The sequence below is a fragment of the Haematobia irritans genome, chromosome 2, assembly GCF_050003625.1.
Source record: "Haematobia irritans isolate KBUSLIRL chromosome 2, ASM5000362v1, whole genome shotgun sequence".
Lineage (NCBI taxonomy): Eukaryota > Metazoa > Arthropoda > Insecta > Diptera > Muscidae > Haematobia > Haematobia irritans.
Genome location: NC_134398.1, coordinates 236,036,813 through 236,058,091, shown reverse-complemented (window position 1 = coordinate 236,058,091; position 21,279 = coordinate 236,036,813). Strand labels below are relative to the sequence as shown.

The 21,279-nt window shown below is 33.2% G+C and overlaps 1 protein-coding gene across 1 annotated transcript; it reads left to right on the top strand.

Annotated features, from left to right (window-relative positions):
* Positions 1-2,904: 2,904 nt before the first annotated feature.
* Positions 2,905-10,726, top strand: LOC142227448 (uncharacterized). The gene is made up of 3 exons (XM_075298017.1): positions 2,905-3,489; positions 3,551-3,679; positions 6,948-10,726. The coding sequence occupies exon 3, from the start codon at positions 7,232-7,234 to the stop codon at positions 10,439-10,441; it is 3,210 nt and encodes a 1,069-aa protein (XP_075154132.1). The 5' UTR covers positions 2,905-3,489; positions 3,551-3,679; positions 6,948-7,231; the 3' UTR covers positions 10,442-10,726.
* The last annotated feature ends 10,553 nt before the right edge of the window (positions 10,727-21,279 follow it).

Sequence of the window (21,279 nt, the reverse complement as noted above, 5' to 3'; positions counted from 1 at the left end):
AGATATATGTATTTGTTTATATGTTTCGATTAATTTTTAACATAATTTGGGTTGCCACAGCAATTTATTGCAAATAACATACACAAGATGTGTGTGGCAGGCACATTAAAATATATCCTTGACGACAAGACCATTATTTACTTTAGACGGGGCAATAGGGGATATAAGCTCATCCAAAAGCTACAAAAGAGAGCAATATAAAGCTTTGCTATTACTATAGTTGCTGGCATAGTTGCATTATAAGTAGTGAGACAGTTTTATTTATATAAAAAGGGTGAGTTGTAATGAATGATAATTCTATTGGTATTTTTCGCAAGCATAGTGTTTGAATACACATTTTTTATGTTGAGAGTAAAATTGTTAGTAGTTACAAAGAAATTTTTTAGTAGACACAACAAAACAAATGATACCAAAATACCGAAAAATATTTTTTTTTTGTATTCCTGGACTCTAATATCATTGAAAGCAAACATTTTATTTGCTGTTATGGTGTTGCTGTTATGATGTTTACTGACCAGATTTCTCTAAATTCCCAGAAAAAAAACAATTGAGTGAAGTTAGAGTTACATTAACTGACTGGAAAATGAGTGTCCAAATCACTCTAATTTAAGAATAGGAAATTTGTACCTAAAATAATTAGAGTTGATTTTATTATATTTTCGGATTCGGAATAGACTAGAAAATAAGAACATGGTCAGTCATGTTCTTATTGTCTTTTGGTTAAGGAAATGTTTCGTATAAGAATAACGTTTATAAGAAACAAACTGATAAAAGAAAAATTTTAGAATCACGCTAGATGAAAATCCTATTAAAAATATAACTGCTATACGAAAATTTGGTTATGAACGGAAACTATTCAATTTCTACAAACTTTTCGTAACAAGTGAACAAGCAAGAGGAGGACACTACAAGTAAGTCAAGCTTAAATATTCTATATCCTGCTGGTCAATTAACGAATTAGTAGCTTGAACAAGTGAAATTAAGTACTTTTAGAAAAGTTGTACTTTTTTAATTTTTTTTTTGTTATAATAAAACTGCTAAACATATTGATATTTCTAACTCGTTCATTAGACAGAACTATTAATTAGTAAGAAGAATTCCTGGATGTACACTCTCTTCATTTCCTAGAAACATATATCGCAAGATATAGAAAGGATCAAATAATTTACTATGTTCCAGTTTTGCATTAATAGACTTATATATATTAATAATACAGGTCAAAAACCTTTGTTGTTAGCACCTAATAAATAAATATTAATAATACCAAACGGCAAACCATCTGCAATTTTGTAATATCAGGTTTGCTGCTAAAAAGTTTGTAGTTGCTAAAATATATCTGCTGGTGAAATGTGAACATTTAATTACTGTTGTTTCATGCTGGATGACATTTCAAAAAAAAGTATGTATATGCACATTCTTACACAAGTTCACATTTAAGAATTTGTATTTTCTTTGATTAACTAAATATAATAAAATATGCATATATATGCTTTAGTTTTAGTAAATTAATTTGAAAAACAAAGTATTTGTTAATTTTCAAGAAGATTTTTTTAGTCTGGTTTATAAACAACATGTTTAGTTAAAAGACCCAAGGGTATGTAAACTTATCTACACTCATAGAAAAAAGTCTGCTAAAAACAGCAGTCGATGTCTGCTGTTATATTTTTGTAATTCAGGGCCTAATGAACAACAATTTATAAAATTTGTAGGTTATAAATTTTTCACCAAAGCATATTTAAGAACAAAAAGTAGTTTTTGGTATATTTTTGCACAGCTCCTAAATACGATCAGCAAACATTTTGTTTGCTGTTTTGTCTCAATTCGATAAATATTCAGATTTTTGTCAAATAGTATAGATATTCATAAAATATTGTTTTAATTATGTTAGGATAGCTCCTAAGTTGACATGTTTATTTGTTTTAGCCAAAATAAAACAAGTTATAGTGTAATCGAGCTTAAAAACTTGAAGGAAATGTTTGCTATTTCAGCAGACTTTATGCTGTCATGGCAGGATTATTTTCCACATATCCAGATATTTGGAAAATGGTTCTGGAAAATCGTTTGACACTCATTTTGGTCAAATATTTGCCTAGTGTGACCATAGCCTTATGCTATGGTCACACTGGGCAAATATTTGACAGAAATCGAAAAAGAATCCGTCGCCACAGCCAAACCAGCAAACATTTTGGGCTCATATTGGATATATAACATCATGGTAGGGATATTTTACAAAAACCGTATCCAGATATTTGGAAAATGGTTCTGGAAAAATGTTTGACACTCATTTTGGTCAAATATTTGCATAGTGTGACCCTAGCCTTAGACTGGTATCATCTAAAAATTCGCAAAATATTGTAGTTGGATATTCATGAACAATCCTCTACTTCATCTGTTAAGTTTACTGAATAAAACTTTCCCTGTTCTTTTGGTCGAAACATCAATAGAAAACTTGTAATAGAACGGCTTTCTTGCTCCTGAAACAACTAACTTTTCTGTTTTTATTACCACATTTTTCTATTGAGTGTATCAAGAATTAAGCATTTCGCTTTCCAGAACAATAAATCCCTAACCTAAAGCAGAATTTTGCAATAATTGTTTATTCACGCTAAAAGTAGTAAACTTTTCGTTTAAAGACGAAAAAGTAATGAAGTTTGAAAACGTTGTATTGTTTTCTTGCGTATGACTTATGCTCCACACTACAACTATTCGCCGGTTAGCATACATCCCAAAATTTAACACCCTTCACATTTGGTGTATGCTGTATACATCAATGAATGCCAAAAGCACCACTAAAATGTTCGTCGAAAGAGAGAATTTCTCCTCTGCTCCCACTCCCTTTACTGCAACTACGTAAAAAATCATCCACCTTTTGTGAAAGCCATAACAAAACTTTACTGAACACTTGAAAATCGTCGCACTGGACTCGTACGCCTTCAACTACGTGCTCGCGTGTTGTAGAAGAAGAAAAAAACCAAAAATAATAATACATAGAAAAAAGATATTTTAAAAGCATGATAAAATTAATTGTAAATCATGCCACTTAAAGGAGAAATCAAAAAATAAAACTAAGTTTCAATCAACTACTGACTTCTGCAGAAGTTGAACGGCATCATATTTTTGCAAGGAAAGTGCTCGGTTCTAATGCAGCAGTGTGATAAAAATTCAACAAATATATTTTATTACAACTACTATATAAATGAAATAATATCAACATACAAACTTGCCCATATACATTCTACTAGACATGGACAAATAGTACATACACTACGAACATTGGAAAAAGTTTCCTAGTTGCCGCAATGTCTGTTCTGGAGGACAACTGAAAATAAGTAAACTTTAAACTCGAATGTTACATAAATGAGTTCCATTCCTCTATTGCTGATGCCTTTATCGGAGGTGTGACATATTTTTTTGAGTTTGTGCGAAGGAATAAAACGAAAAATAATACATCCGTAACTATAGCACACAAATAGTTCTACCAATCCAAATGTATGCATACATGCATCCCTTTTAACGAACCCAATAACATTATTTTCTCGTTTATTAACAGAAGACAAAATATTGATTTTTATTCGCACACAGTACGGGAACTGAATTTGGAAACAAACTCCTAGCTGTTGCATATTCGTCATTTGTCCATTCGGGATTTGGAATAGCTTTATGCACCGTTCATATTAAGGTAATCTATTCTTAAGTGCATGTTCATAGTATTATAGTGTTTGTGTCAAAATGTACAGTGGTTAGCAAAAATGTTGGACAAGGCTCGACTGATTGTAATGGGTCTGTACTCAAAAATATTACACAATTATACATAAAATACGACAAATTATAAAAACATATCTCAGAAAAATTAACAAAATGGTCTATGTACAGTGAAACCTTTCAGTAGTGAACACTCATAATCGCCTTAATTCAACTCAACATTTGAGAGGAGAAAGGTTTCACTGTAATGAATTTTATTGTATCTGCACGCAGAAAAGGAATATGATAACTAGAACAAAGTTTTATGTTTGGCGAGAAAACTATACTTTTGCCGCAAAAATTGAAGTTTTTTTTCGCCATACAAACCAAACATGTATGGCGAAAAAAATCCATTTTTGCGGCAAAAGTACAGTTTTCTCGCCAAACATAAAATGGTTGTCGAAAACAGATACATCATGTCCGAGAAAGTAAAAAGTTACATGTTCACGGTCCAAATATAACGTTTTACTATAGGATGTGCTTATACTCCTACGGGTGTAGGAAATATAGAGTTATATTTAGCATAGATATGAATTTCAAGACTGTATTTACATCCAGAGAAGGAAAATGATAGCCCCAAATATGTTGCGAGTGTAAACAGTTATCTTTGGAGGGTGAACGTGGAAAATGTTTGTCGCAAACATGTTATTTTCTCGTTGTTATTTACTACCATGTTATTTACTACCAATTATATTCATGCCTTTATTCGCAAGTGCATGCTCGTAGTATTATAGTGTTTGTGATAAAATGTACAGTGTTCAGCAAACAATTTTGGACAGCGCTCGACTGATTATAATAGGTCTGTTCTCGAAGAGTATTACAAAATTATACATAAAATACGACAAATTATAAATACATATTTCAGAAAAATTAACAATTGATTGTCGCAGCCATGTTATTTGGTTGGAAATTATGTATATGATTTCGGTAAGCATGTTTGTGTCAGTTTGCTCTTGAAACATGTTTGGGGTGATCATATCCTCTACGTATATGTTCTCAATACTACCATGGATATTCATGCCGTTATCTTGAAGAAATTTGGACTTGTAATGCCCAATGGAGTGGTAGTTTTCGGTAAATATTGTACAGAAAGTGTCCACATTTCGAACATAATTGACTCGTATTTTTTAATTTTTTATAAAAATTGGAGCTGAGTGTTTTGGATTAATACGTTGATTTATATTTTGGGAATTTTCTCTAATTCTCGTCCAAAAATAACATTATGCTCTAGAAACATGTTTGAGATGATCATGTTCCTTCTCTGCGCGCGTACTTAAACGATGAAAAATCCTTATCACAAAATGATATATATATATATATATATACACACAGAGAACAATTTGGTTGGAAATCGGTTCTGATATTGAAAATTCTACATTTAGAATTATATATTAGGTGTGTCAACCTATTTTCTTTAATGTAATCATCTTTTCATGCTTACTATCATTTGGCAATCATTTCAATAGAATTTCGTTTGTGATACAAGACAAATGGTTGAAGCAACAAAATCTATATACACACAGAAAACAAATTTGTTGTGTCAACCAATTCTTTTGCCAACCAAATTATTCGGTCCCATCTACTACCAGAATATAACTGACAAAATTTGTCAAAGCAACCAACTGTTGTCTCGCACAACAGTATCTCAAATTGTTTCGATAACTAAAATTTGGGCACATTATAAGTCTAATTGGTAATCCCAACCAATAAGATTTTATTCGTTTGTTGAAACAACTATTTATTATTTTCGGACAACCAATGCTTGAGAAATTAAAGAAACCATTTGGTGAATTAATTTTAGTCTGTATTTAATTAAATTATTAATTAATAATTAAAAACTGAATGGAAATGATGCAGATGCTGCTGATGCTCCACTCACAATTACCCGATCGTGACTCACGCATAGACCTTGACATGTTGTTATGTCTTTGCACCAGAATCTTTCTTCAGTTCTGATCGATTTTAGGTTCGATGGCGAGGTAGCCAATCTATATATTTACCATTCACATCCTCGGAAATCGTCACATTTGTTAAAATATCTCTAGTTGGGAAGAACGTAAGTGAGTGAGTGGTATTAATTTCATTTGATGATTATGTTACTCACTAATTAAGAATGCAGCTACCGAATTAATAAGAATATATACCTAATTCACAGCAAGTCTTTATGGCCAGAATTTCTCTAATATTGGGTACTCGACATGAAAAATTTGAATTGTATTGAAATTTTGAGAATTTAGAGTTTATAATTAATGAAATCAAACAACAACTTATTTGTTGTCATATTTATGTAGTCCATAGTAACAAATTCCTTTATAACTATAAAATTTGTTAACACAACCAACTTATTGGCTAGGCGGACTTTCAATTCGGTTTTGTGACACATTGGCAAAACAAATCAGTTATCACAACAGGGTGGAATAAATTGAAATGGTTAGTTACTTCAATGTATAAATAACGACCAATATTTGGTCGTGTGTACCAACTTTTGGTCACACCACCGTTATATTGATTATATAAACTATCAAACAAGAGAAATAACTAACAATTATTCCACACAATTAAAAATTGTGGGTCTCGACTATCAAACTGTTGTCGTAATCGAATTCCAACCAATCATTTCTCTGGGTGTATTTTGAAGCATTTGTTTCGAATTCTGTTGGCAGAATTCTGTTCGAATTCTGTTCGGTTATCACAACCAATCTGTATTCTCTGTATATATATATATATATATATATATATATATATATATATATATATATATATATATATATATATATATATATATATATATATATATATATATATATATATATATATATATATATATATATATATATATATATATATATATATATATATCATTTCTCTGGGTGTATTTTCTCTGGGTGTATTTTGAAGCATTTGTTTCGAATTCTGTTGGCAGAATTCTGTTCGAATTCTGTTCGGTTATCACAACCAATCTGTATTCTCTGTATATATATATATATATATATATATATATATATATATATATATATATATATATATATATATATATATATATATATATATATATATATATATATATATATATATATATATATATATATATATATATATATATATATATATATATATATATATATATATATATATATATAGAAAAAACGTTATATAAATTTATAAACATATAAATATCAATTAACTTATTCAACGTGTCATTCTAGGAAAACGCTAGCTGAGCTGTGCTGGGTAACTAATGACATTGCCCACTACCACCATTTGGACAAATTTCTACTACGGAGCCTGCGACATACAACTTGTGTAATACAATAACAAATCTATAAATTTGTTATGATTGCCCCATGCATGAATCCGAACTTCAACGATATTCCCTTCTCACCATACGATGCATGGCACATACTATTACCCCGTTTGGAAACATTTTTATTTAGTTTTTTAATGCCTTGTTTATTCGCAACATCAAAGCAAATGATTAACTATAAGCAACATGCTCCCGGACCGCTATCGACGTATAGAAACTGAAGCAGCTGTGAATGAATGCGAGACAAAATTTTTGCAAGAAATTTCTGCAAAGCCACCAATTTCAGCGACGACTGAAGTCTTTAACGATAACAATGAGACTAATGGTTCGCCCCAACACTCCAGCGATGGAGACAACATTATTACAATCACAACAACGAGTATAAATAACTACGTTAAAAATCCAGATTTGCATAGAGAGCTGACGAAAACTCCAAGCCAGAGGACGAACCAAATTACATCAGCACATACAACGCCACTCAATTTATTTAATAAAAAGATTGCTGCAAATAGTGAACACGGAGATCCGTCCTCGTTGGATAAAATAAGTAGTAGAGCAAACGGCGAAGTGTTGACTACAGCACCTGCAGGGAATAGATGGAATATTTCACACTTGATATCGTTCCAGGATAATGTAGCAGTTGTCCACCACCGTAAAGGACGTAGGTTGCATGGACTACAGACTCCATTACATCCACTGCAGTTGTTTGGATGGTCGGTACTTTTACTGTTTGGCTTAGCCGCTTACTGGATCCTAGTTCCGTCCTTTGCCGCAGAGATACAAGGTCCATTGTATGGTTTGTTTACTGGATTGTATATTGTGCATGTTGTATCACATTTGACAGCGTTACTAATAGATCCAGCGGACCGCGAACTTCGTCGCATACATCGAACAGACCGTATAGTTCCGGAATTTGATCGTTCTAAACACGCACACGTTATTGAAAACGGCCGATGCCATTTATGCAATATCAAGACATCCTCCGCGCGTACTAAACACTGCTCGGTTTGCAATAAATGTATTGGTAAATTCGATCATCACTGTAAGTGGTTAAATCATTGTATTGGGTCTCGAAATTATGTAGCCTTCCTGATGTGCGTCGTAAGTGCTGTTTGTGCGGCCCTTGTTATTTTGGTAGCGGTGATAGCGCAAATTTCTTTTTATTTTTTGCGACCAGAATGGCTTAGCTACTGGTATGAGAGAGATCCGAAATCGAGTGATAAAGATAGGGGAATTGATGCTTTCGATGCCAATTTCACACATGCAGCTGGCAGTCAGACTGATATATCGACAAATATTACTGATATAATCTTTGATGAAATAGGGTCTTTGAACAAATCTATTCTAAGTCCTGCATTACAAAACCTGACAACATTTGTGGGTGATCAATATAATGAAACTCTTAGCAAGGGTAATGTATCAATGGGCCCATTGGATAGCGATGACGAGGGAATAAATTCTCTCTTGGGAACAAATTCAACTGGATCCCTGGAATCGTCGGTGGTATCATTTGCTGGTATAGCAGTAAGTCAGCAAATATTTTTGGTTTTGCTTGGATGCCTGGGATTATTAGCAGCAATAACTGCTGGACTACTACTACACTTGTGTTTCTTTCACATCTACATTTCATTTTTAGGCTTGACCACATATGAATATATACGAAACCATCGACTTGCGCAGGAAGCGAAAGCTAAACATGCGGTCAAGTTAGGCGAGGAATCGCAAACTAACAACCCCGTTGAAACTCCGTCCAAAAAGACTAAAGATTGTGGCAAATTTTACTTGTGTTCCACGCTGGTGCATCCAAATGATCTGGGATCTGAAGGATCTAAGCAGAACATGTCCCGCACATTAGAAGATAACACAAATTTTAGTTTACATTGCTGTGCCAATTCAAGGGAGTACCATCAGACTGCGTTAAATACATACTATATGTGCTCCTTGTTAGAAGAAAAAAATATAAGACCCCCTCTCACAATTGCACACATCTCTTCGGACGTTTCTGGCGAAACAGGGGCGTCTGATCGTAGCAACATTTCCAGATCATTCCACTGTTGCTCTTCATTTAAGGCTTCCACATCGCAGAGGCGGGTAAGTGCTGCGACTTCGAAAGCCACTCTTGTGACAAATCTTGAGAATCTGGCAGCAATGAACAATCGTGGTCGTGGATATGTCCAATACACCGAGCAGTGTACCTTCTGTACATTTCAGTTGCGCAGTCCTATAGCCGTTAAAAGAGACGTTAAGCTTACTACCAACAAAAGTTTATCGTTGAATTTTCATAGAACTATTAATCCGAACCAATTTTCTCGAAATGGATCCGCAAAGTCGCAGACATCAACTAACCAGAAAAGATGTTGTATGCAAACCATTTCGAAACATCAACGTTGGCGACGAAAATGGAATTGCTGTTCTGCAGTTCCTGATAGTCCAGATATTCCTAATGATATTGCAGCAGATTTGACAATGGGGCTTAATCGGGAAATTGCTACTAAACTTGATTGCAAAACTCCTGAGTTGAGTGGAAAGCCTACAAGAGAAGATCTGACAAATTGGAAAAAGAAGTTTGGATCGGCGAAAGTAGAGGAAAAACATTCACAAAGGCATTTGCATATCGCGAGAACATGGCCGGTTTTGCGATTTCGTCACGTGATGAGAGCTCTAAACCGCTACAGGCGGCCACGATGCAGGCAAGCTCATTCAAATGATATTCACGAATTGCATTTGAAGCAAAATCAAGTGAGGCCAATATCCATACATATGGACACAAATAGTTCCAGTATTAGCGATTCCGATAGTAGCTCCACTTATCCACCACCATCTGAGACTACTTCGTCATCCACCATTTCCGCGAATCAAACTAGCTACAATGATTGTTTGTACAGTGGTCCAGCAACGTACAAAACATCCTTGCTGCCCACATCTATAATACGAGATGACTCTTCTTTGACCTATAGCACAACACCTGTCGGGCTGATACTGCCACCAGCATTACCTCCTCCTACTAGAAGAAAGATACCGAATAATCCCGATCTGGAGGAGCTGGTAGAAACTCTAACGTTTGCTTCGTACAGTACAGCCACCACGCCAAATTCCTCATACTCACCCGTCCAACGATTACCTTCAACTAACGGAGTCTATCGACGTCACAGACGTAAACACTTTCTTCTTACCAGATCACCCACTCTTTCACCCATACATGAGTCCGGACTTTCGAATCCAACATCACCTCAACCTTGCCGACATGCAATAACGCAATGCTCAGCTGCAACTCTCGTGGCAAACAACATTTGCGGAGTTGGAGCATCAAGGGGAACGATGGGAAACAATTCATCGAACAGTTCTGCTAACAGTGACAATGCATCAGGAACATCCAGCAGCAGTAATTCGGGATAGAATTAGTATTTAACCAAATAAATAAGCTGCAACTCTCGTGACAGGCAACATTTACAAAGTGAAGCATCAAGAGGAATGATAGGAAACAATGCATACAGCATTTCTGCAATGCATCAAGAACATCCAGCAGCAGTAATTCAGGCTAGATTTAGTATTTAACCAAATAAATAAGTAGTTTAACATATTTTGCAGTTTTTTCTGCAATTATGTGTACATAGATACGTAATTTCTTTTCATTATAGTCCTGAAATTCAAATAAAATTTATTTTTGTCAATCGACCATAATTTTGTTACATACAATCTTAATAGTTGATGTAAAGAGTTTTTTGTGGTATAGATGTTTTGTTTTACTCAATGGAAAATAGTATCAAAACTATTAAGCAATTGATATGAGCACTGATGTGCTCATGTGAGGTACCTCACTGTGAGTCAAAAGTACTTATATTTAATTTATATCATTCGAAGATATGAGCAATTACTTTTTTGAACGTATGTAATTAAATAAAAACACCACTTTTCACTTTCTTCTAAAGTTTGCTTGAAAAACTTGAAAATAATTAATCAAAAATTTTCATAAAGAAAAAAAGAATGAACTCTTCAAATTTACCAGAGGTTTGGAATTTAAAAAATCTATTTTTTATTCTTTAAAATCCGTTGAGTTACACTTTGAAACCTAGCAATTTTACGATTTGTTACTCACTATATCATTAATTACAATTTATACAGACTATTTCCTATGCACAAACACAGTAGCGTGCAAAACCAAGCACATGGTCTGTACTTCTTAGCTGAAATACCTGTAAAAATATAACCACCCAACCAAATTCAATTTTTTTTTTTGGGTAGTTGTAATACTTCTGGACATACTTCTAATAAGATTTTGTATAAAATTAAATGTTGTTGCCTTATTTCGGGCAAATTTACCGCAACCTTTGGTGGGTAGCCGTCTTTTCAGAATTGATCACGAATTTTCGATATAATTGAGGTAGAGGGATTGTGCTAACTAGGGAATATTGCTGGCATAACAATTCTGTAATATTTTTATTTGCGCTAGAATTTGCCGGAACCTTTGGTGGGTAGCCGTCTTTTCAGAATTGATCTCGAATTTTCGATGTAATTGAGGTAGGGGGATTGTGCTAACTAGGGAATATTGCTGGCATAGCAATTCTATAATATTATAAATTTGCCAATTATGTTAACTTTCATTATTATTTGTATACCCTGTGCATATGTTTGCAACACCCGGAAGGAGACAATATAGAAACATAGTGTCTTTGGCAATTATCCTCAGGGCGGCCACTTGAGTCGATCTAGCCATGCCCGTCTGTCTGTGAACAAATTTGTGTTCACACTTGAAATTTTGCACAGAGAGTAGAATTAACATTCTTACTATACATGATAAATTTGGTTGAAATCGGTTTAGAGTTAGATATAGCTTCCAATTTACATTCATATGTCCACAGAAGTCAAAATTGTATTCTGATTTACTTGAAACTTTGCAGAGGGAGTAGAATTAACATCCTAGATATCCAATTCCAATTTTGATTGAAATCGGTTCATTCGTATGACCGATTTACATTCATATGACAACAAAGACCAAATTTCAACTTCGGTTTTCGTAATACTTTGCACAGGAATATTTAGATATAGCTCACATATATATGTTTTTCCGATTTGGGCAAAAATACCCACATTTTTCTAGTAAAATTACCACTTCTAAGTCGAAAACTTGAAATAATGTCTTTTCCTATACTTCTAAAACATACACTGAAAAAACAGTGAACCCACCAGGAAGATGTGCATATGTTTGCAACACCCGCACGGATGAAAAATACTGTTTTCATATGTTTGGCTATAAACATTATATGTTTGGAACACAAATTTTTAAACACAATATTTTTGAGTGCAAGCATATAATGTTCATAAACTAGCATAACATGTTTGGGACATATATGTTAATATGTTAGAACATATTATGTTTGGGACATAAAATATTTGTAAATATAATATGCTTGGATGCAAACATATATTAGTTTAGAAATAGCCTATAAACATATATGTGTTTAGTAGCTTGGAGCGCTATTTAATAGGGAGCGATATTGAATTAAGTTGATGGTTGTTGCTTGTTATTACAAAATTCACATTTTATTTTTCCTTGGGCAATTGATCAGCTACTTCTTTGATCCTTACAAACTGTGTGGTCCGCTGTTCGAATCCCCGTCCGGCAAAAGGTAAAATTAAAATAAAAAAAATCATAAAATTGAATAATTTCTTCTACAATGTTTGTATTACACACCCTCACAAAAAATCGCTTCTGTAACATATACTCCCAAACATATTTTGCTTCAAGCATATACATTTTTGGGTATTGCCCAAACATTTATATGTTTGATCTCTACCAATATATAATATGTTTGAAAGCATATTGGTCTAAACAATATATGTTTGGGTAGTCTAAGCTCCAAACATTTTGTATTTTTGCATCCAAATTCAATAATGTTGTCTTCCAAAAAACAATATGTTATTATGTGACCATATAATATGTTTGGAAGCATTTTGCACCCAAAAATATTATATGCTTAAAAAAAATTCTCCCAAACAATATTGTGCTCAAAATTTTATATATTTATTTATATATCTACAATCATAATGAATTATGAAAATAAACATGTAATATAGGTGCTAACAACATAGGTTTTCGACCTGAATGCTCAAAATTTTGTTTCTGCCCAAGTGTATATTCCCCGACATCTTTCTCACTTCCACGAGATTTTTTAGTTCTTAGCACTTTTTTCTGTAATACAAACATTGTAGAAGAAATTATTCAATTTTATGATTTTTTTATTTTAATTTTACCATTTTCCGGACGGGGATTCGAACAGCGGACCACACAGTTTGTAAGGATCAAAGAAGTAGCTGATCAATTGCCCAAGGAAAAATAAAATGTTAATTTTGTAATAACAAGCAACAACCACCAACTTAATTCAATATCGCTCCCTGTTAAATAGCGCTCCAAGCTAATAAACACATATATGTTTATAGGCTATTTCTAAATTAATATATGTTTGCATCCAAGCATATTATATTTACAAACATTTTATGTCCCAAACATAATATGTTCTAACATATTAACATATATGTCCCAAACATGTTATGCTAGTTTATGAACATTATATGCTTGCACTCAAAAATATTGTGTTTAAAAATGTGTGTTCCAAACATATAATGTTTATAGCCAAACATATGAAAAACAGTCTTTTTCATCCGTGCAGAAAAAGGTGCTAAGAACTAAAAAATCTCGTGGAAGTGAGAAAGATGTCGGGGGATATACAATTTGGCAGAAACAAAATTTTGAGCATTCAGGTCGAAAACCTATGTTGTTAGCACCTATATTACCTGTTTATTTTCATAATTCATTATGATTGTAAATATATAAATAAATAAATAAAATTTTGAGCACAATATTGTTTGGGAGAATTTTTTTAAGCATATAATATTTTTGGGTGCAAAATGCTTCCAAACATATTATATGGTCACATAATAACATATTGTTTTTTGGAAGACAACATTATTGAATTTGGATGCAAAAATACAAAATGTTTGGAACTTAGACTACCCAAGCATATATTGTTTAGACCAATATGCTTTCAAACATATTATATATTGGTAGAGATCAAACATATAAATGTTTAGGCAATACCCAAAAATGTATATGCTTGAAGCAAAATATGTTTGGGAGTATATGTTACAGAAGCGATTTTTTGTAAGGGTGCGGAAGGAGACGATATAGACACATAGTGTCTTTGGCATTAATCCTCAGGGCGGGCACTTGAGTCGATCTAGCCATGCCCGTCTGTCTGTGAACACATTTGTGTTCACACTTGAAATTTTGCACAGAGAGTAGAATTAACATTCTTACTATAAAAGGTGATACGGACAAAATTTGGTCAAGGGAAAACGCGTGTAAATCGGTGAAATCGTTTATTTAAAAAATCAAATTAAATTTCTTTTTCAAGTTCAATTAGTATAAAATTCAGGAAAAATATTCAGTTAGGCTTTCGCTTTTCTAAATCCGAATTGCCGGGCCTCATGCTTGACACCTGCCATCAGATTTTGTACAGCCACCTTGTCCACCTTCTTCGCCGCAGAAAGCCAGTTTGCCTTGAACTGCTGCTCGTCCTTAGCAGTTTTTTGGTCTTCTTTAGGTTCCGCTTGACAATAGCCCAGTATTTCTCAATTGGGCGGGGCTCTGGCGTGTTGGGAGGGTTCTTGTCCTTGGGAACCACCTGCACGTTGTTGGCGGCGTACTACTCCATGGCCTTTTTACCGTAATGGCAAGATGCCAAATCCGGCCAAAACAGTACGGAACAACCGTGTTTCTTCAGGAAAGGCAGCAGACGTTTATTCAAACACTCTTTCACGTAAAATTCTTGGTTGACAGTCCCGGAAGCTATGAAAATGCTGCTTTTCAAGCCACAGGTACAGATGGCTTGTCAAACCAGATATTTCTTTGCGAACTTTGACAGTTTTATGTGCTTGAAAATATCTGCTACCTTTCTCCTTCCTTTTGCCGTATAAAACTCCTGTCCCGGAACCTGCTTGTAGTCGGCTTTGACGTAGGTTCCGTCGTCCATTACCACGCAGTCAAACTTCGTCAGCATCGCCGTGTACAGCCTCCGGGATCGCGCTTTGGCCGTCGTATTTTGTTTATCATCGCGATTTGGAGTCACTACCTTCTTGTAAGTCGATAGTCCGGCCCGTTTTTTGGCTCGATGCACGGTTGTAGACGATACACTCAACTTATTTGCGGCATCTCGGAGAGAGAGGTTAGGGTTTCGCTTGAAACTACCGGCAACTCCCTTTGTCGTCTCAGCGGCTTCCGGTTTTCGATTTCCCCCCGATCCAGACTTCCTGGCTGTCGACCAGCGTTGCCAGAATTGTTTCACCAAAAACCGCTAGATTTGCCCAAAAAAATAGCTAAAAAAAGCTAAAAATGCTAAAAAAAAAAATAGCTAGAAAAAAAGCTAAATTTTTTTGTATCAAAAGTCACATTTTTGATTGAAATTTAACAAACTTAAAGGCTTTATTTCACTTACAATGCATATTATTTTCATTTTAATTCCACTTCTGTGAGACTGTAACAATATCTAAGGCATATTAGCTCTGTTTGCGTATTCGATACATTTTGATTACTATCACAAAGTCCTTCGTTTTGTGGGAGCTACCTTCCCAACACCTCTATTTTATTTACTTGTTATTTTAATATATTAAATGATCTAAGCATGCTTTGGATTTGGTAAAAAAATGATTTGTCATTTTTTTAAATAAAATTTTAGTTTGGTTTTGAAATTGTGAAAAATTCGAAATACATTACTTTTATTTAAATTGTAGAAAATACCTATAGTTTACATTTCCCAGTAAAAACATTTTCCTTTTCTTCATGAGCTATCAAAGTTCTTTAAAAACGTGCTAACGCCAACTTAAATTTCCAAATTCAGACACGACTTCAAGTAGAAATTATTGTATATATACGTTTTTAAAATAAAGTGTTGAAAAACATCTTCTATTTTTGAACGCTATTTTGGTTTGTGGTTAAGATGCAAAAACTCCTCACATTTAAAGACTATTTCATTAATTCTACCTTCTTTCATGAAAACATACCCATTTTTAAGTTGAATCACTTAATTATAAGGACAAAACGACTTTATCGTCTTTTGGACAAGGAAAACAGTTTATATAAAAGAAATTCACAAGTGCTATTATAACCAAAATTTGCGTTCGTATTTTAAGGAGACGACACTATTTTTTCAGTGCACAAAGCTATTCACATCTACTATTTTAATTTAGTAATATCGTAATAACTTTAGAATATTATAATAACATAAAAAGGATAAACGAATCAAATGATAATATTCCCAATAATTTACTGGCAGTTTATCTAACAAATTTGTATGGTAATAGTAGATTTTTGTAGCAAATACAAGGTGTATTTGCTACAAAAATGCCCGCATAATGGCTGGACTCATTATTAATGCTTCAACTGAGCTTTGAAATGTGTGGAAACCCTTATACTTGCAGCAAGGCTTATGGTGTTTTCTTTTCTGAAAAAAGTGCTTTGCCGTCATTTTGTCTGTACAGAATGCGCATTTTTAAAATGTTACCAGCAACCTAAAAAAATGCTATCATTTCAGCGGGCAGAAAAGAATTCAAAGAAGGAAACAGGGCAATCGCAGCACTCTCGTTTGTTGGCAGTGCTGAAAATGCCCGTAATTTGCCTCTATGCGTGGCACTATTTTCACAACAGAATTCGAAGCCTTTTCGCACTTTTGCCTGTTTTTTTTTTTTAAAGAACCTAAAAAGTACATTTTCCGGCCAAAATGCAAAAAAGTGCGCATTTTTCATAAGAAAAGAAAACGCCATTAGATAAAAACGCCGATTTATCCATATTTCAATAGAAGCATGTCGAAAATAAAAAAGCCAAAAATAGCTAAAAGGGTCATGAAAAAAAGCCAGAAAAAAAGCTAAAAGCTAACTGCATTTTTTTCCCGCTAAACGTCTTCAAAAAAAGCCAAATCTAGCGGGAAAAAAGCTAAATTGGCAACGCTGCTGTCGACAAACGTTCCCCAAACACTTTAATTACATTTGTAACGATTGATTTGGCAACTTTTAGCGATTTTGCCAGCTTTGCTTGCGATTAGCTCGGATTTTCGCGATGCGCGAGCAAAATTTTGATACGCTGCTCTTCTTGCTTGGACGGCATTTTGACAACTGAAGAGTGAATTCCAAAATCAAAATAGGAGCAACATTCTACACACACACACCTTCAAAATGAGGGGTGTTCGGGTTGTTTAAATGTATCGCCCTTTACATGATAAATTTGGTTGAAATCGGTTCAGAGTTAGATATAGCTTCCATACATATATTTTGACCAATTTACATTCATATGTCCACAGAAGTCAAAATTGTTTTCTGATTTACTTGAAACTTTGCAGAGCGAGTAGAATTAACATCCTGGATATCCAATGCCAATTTTGATTGAAATCGGTTCATTCATATGACCGATTTACATTCATATGACAACAGAGACCAAATTTCAACTTAGATTTTCGTAATTTTTTTAATTCGTAATTTTTCAACTTCGATTTTCGTAATTTTAACTATACAGTATTACAAACGCTGGCATCACGCCGATGTCATTAAAATAAGTAAATATTTTTCGACAAATTCAAGAAAATTTATTAGACATAATTAAGTTTTTTCACTTGCTAAAGAAAAATTTGTAGTTTGAAGGAAAAAATTGCAGTTCAAAATTGCAAGAATGTCTTTAGTGACATACGAAGTTCATGATGAACGCATTTGTAGTAAAATTTGCAAATGTAAAAAAATACAGAACTATTTTGTGGAAGACACGAAGTTAGTTAATCTTTATGCTTCATTTGTGTATATTTTTTTCCTCGGTTTTAGTTAATTTAACTAACGTACGCAAAAAATTATTAGAGTAAAGGAAAAATTCTCCAAACATAATAATTCCATGAACTAAAATAAAGATAAATTGGCTTTAGTGAAATAGAGAGTTCGCCTTTTTTTGAGTGTATCTATTGACCGATAAATCATAAATCCACTTTTGCGCTGTGTTTTTAACCCCAGGTAATTAGCCGACTTAAATTTAAAGTCTAGAGATTTTGTAGAGGTCTAACAAAATTTTGTCCAAATCGGCTCCGATTTAAATATATGTATGTATATTGGAACATAACCCTTCAACAAATTTGATAAATGGAGATGGTATCGAAAATATATATCTACAAAGTGGTGCAGGGTATATTATAGTCGGGCCCGCTCGACTTTAGACTTTCCTTACTTGTTTTTTAATGAATTCGCACAGCAGTTTTGTTAGAATTTCGTAACGAGTATAATGCAAAAAGAAAAATTGAGTTTAGTTGGTATTATTTTTGTAGGCACATCAACTCAAAAGTAGAAAACATGTGCTCGGCAAACGGATGAACAACCAGGTCTTGATTCACTGATTCTAGAAAACCAATGTTAATTTTTAATTTTTCAGCTTTTTTTCTTCATATGTTATCAAATTCTTTTAAAAACGTGATAACGACAACTTAAATTTCCAAATTCAGACTCGACTTCCAGTAGAAATTATGCCATGTTTCAAGTAAAAATATCTTTAAAATAGTGTTGAAAAATATGTCCTATTTTTGAACACTCTTTTGCTTTGTAGTCAAGATGCAAAAAGACAACAAATTTAAATATAATTTCATTAATTTTAAAGTATTTTTCTGAATTATTAAAGTCAAGTTGACCTTAGTCCAAACAAATTTTCTTTCATGTTATGATACCCATAAACGATGAGTCTCAGACTGGTCCTTCTTGACGTTACATACAAATGCACAAATTTATTTTACCCTGTACCAGAGTAGTGGAAAAGAATATACAATGGTTCGATTCAGTTCATCTTCTAGAAAACAACGAATAATCTCCATAATGTTGAGTTTTTTTATCCTGCACTACAGTAGTAAAAGAGAATATACAATGGTTCGATTCAGTTCATCTTCTAGAAAACAACGAATAATCTCCATCAATGGAAGTTTCAATCATACCGTTTATTGATCGATTTAAGAAGTCAATTGATTTTTTACGTAATTTTTTTTGTTTCAAGAATATGAAATTTTTGAGTTTACTCTTGGGAAAAAAATTTATTTTCGACCTTTCAAAATGTTGAGTTTTGAACTTTTTATTATTAGACTTTGCACAAAATTTCGAAAGGTTAACAAATCACTTTTTCAAAATTTAAAATAGTCGAGAATTGGCTTTTTTTCAAATCTAAAACGCACGGCGTTTTTATTTAGATAATAACTTTGGATCTTGTCTGCTTTACGCATCGGGTTATGCTCATAAATCACCCTAATAAAATAGCAATATAATTTGATGGCAAATTTAGTTAAAATTTACTTTGTTTCTAAAACTCATCCCTTTCTCAATTAAAAGTTGACTTACCGATCTCTTCGTTGAAAAGAGTTTAAAACGAAGAAAGTTGGTACTAAATGGTGTGTACAGGTGAGCAGACAAAAACGAAATTTAACATGGAAATATGTGATTTATTTTCACAGTGACCTTTCCCTAATAATTCATTTGAAAGAAAATAGACTTTTTTAATGATTGGACCATTCCCAATCAATTTATAATAAAATTTGGCAAACAACGTTATAATTTCGTTCTGCTTTTACAAATTTAGTTTCGATGTTAGCGGCTAAACTCGAACTTAAACCCACCTTTAAAATCTTAAATACAGTTGAACGTAAGCCTCAATTGATTAAAATAATCTGCTTTAAAATTATTTTTAAAATATAATATAAAGCAATTTCCATTTCGAAAATCGAGCATTTAAAAATATCAAAGAAATAAAAAAAATATTTTTGTTGTCTCATGTTTCGCGGAGTAGAGAATACGAATCACAAACGTATACCATTGCCATAGCAAAGTTTACCAAACAATCGTGCATGGGTGAAATCGAGAAGAAAACGTTAAATTCTCATTTTAAAAAGATTTAAAACCACTCACGCTCATTTCTATGAATAAACAAAACAAACATTTAGTTAAAATAGTGGGGAATCCACGATGAGTCATAATGCATCTACATCACGTCATAAAGTCATAACCGAATTTGTCTGTCTTGACGTATTCAACTGTATTGCCAGTCTCTCTTATTTTTACCTATATATACCGAGAGAATAAAAACACAAGAGGACGTAAATTTCTCTTCTACAAAAACAACAAATGTCAACCGTATAGATGTCGCACAATGCCTGCAGCGTTGGTATTACCGACGTTGCGGTCGAAGCGCTGTTCTGATAAATTGTTTATAAAGGCATCGGCAGTTATAATTTCAAATTGTCTACCAAAAAAATTTAATAGAATGAGAAGATTTATATAAAAGAACATTTGTTATTACAAAGTAGGTTCTAAATCCCATTTTCCTTACGTTTCGTAAAGCCGGCAGAGAACTGAGCTTGGTGACGCCGACGCCAACTGTATGATATTTGAGAGAAGCGCCGACAAAAACTTCATGCTATTAGAGAAGTTTTCCTCATGCCGCAGTTTCGCTTCACAGTTTCGTCCTCTTGTATTTTTATTCTCTGATATATATTTGAGCTCTGACCAATGTTGCCAATGAACTATTTCACAATCAAAGAAGATTTTAGCAATTTTACCTTCGAATACAATGGTCGATTTGAATCGACTTTGTTCGGGATTTTCTAAATATTGTAAGTAATAAAAACCTACAGCACAAAAAACCTATAGTACATATTGATGTATGAAGTCTGCAAATTGTATGGAAACTTTTATAAAATTCTGGTTTTAATAAATCGGAACGCTTCATTATGCTGGTGGTTAGCTCCACAATTTTATGAAACATAAAACTAAATTGATCGGCATTGGTTATTGTAACCAATTGAATGGTTATGGGAATTCCTATTTGATTTTGTGAACTTTTTACAGTTGTGTTGGATATAAAATGTAAGAAATAATCAAAACATTGTTCTTGTAACAAAAAGTATGTTACTGTCGTTATCTCCTTATTTTAATGATCGAATTGCAACCAACCATTCCTCCGGGTGAACCTTTAGGCAGGTGCCATTTTTGGTTTTCACAGAATAAAACATTTTTGAACAATTAATTTAAAAATCTGAATTATTTAATTGAGGTGTATATTCTTTTCCTTACAGCTAATAAGATTTTTGGTTCTGGAGCGAAAACCTTATTTCGTCTTTTTGGATCAATTAATTTCAATGTGATAGAACTTTTCCGTCCAAGTTTCGTCACGTTTT

Bases quoted from the DNA above. Each gene is read 5' to 3' on its own strand.
- LOC142227448 (XM_075298017.1), top strand. From the start codon at position 7,232: ATGCTCCCGGACCGCTATCGACGTATAGAAACTGAAGCAGCTGTGAAT.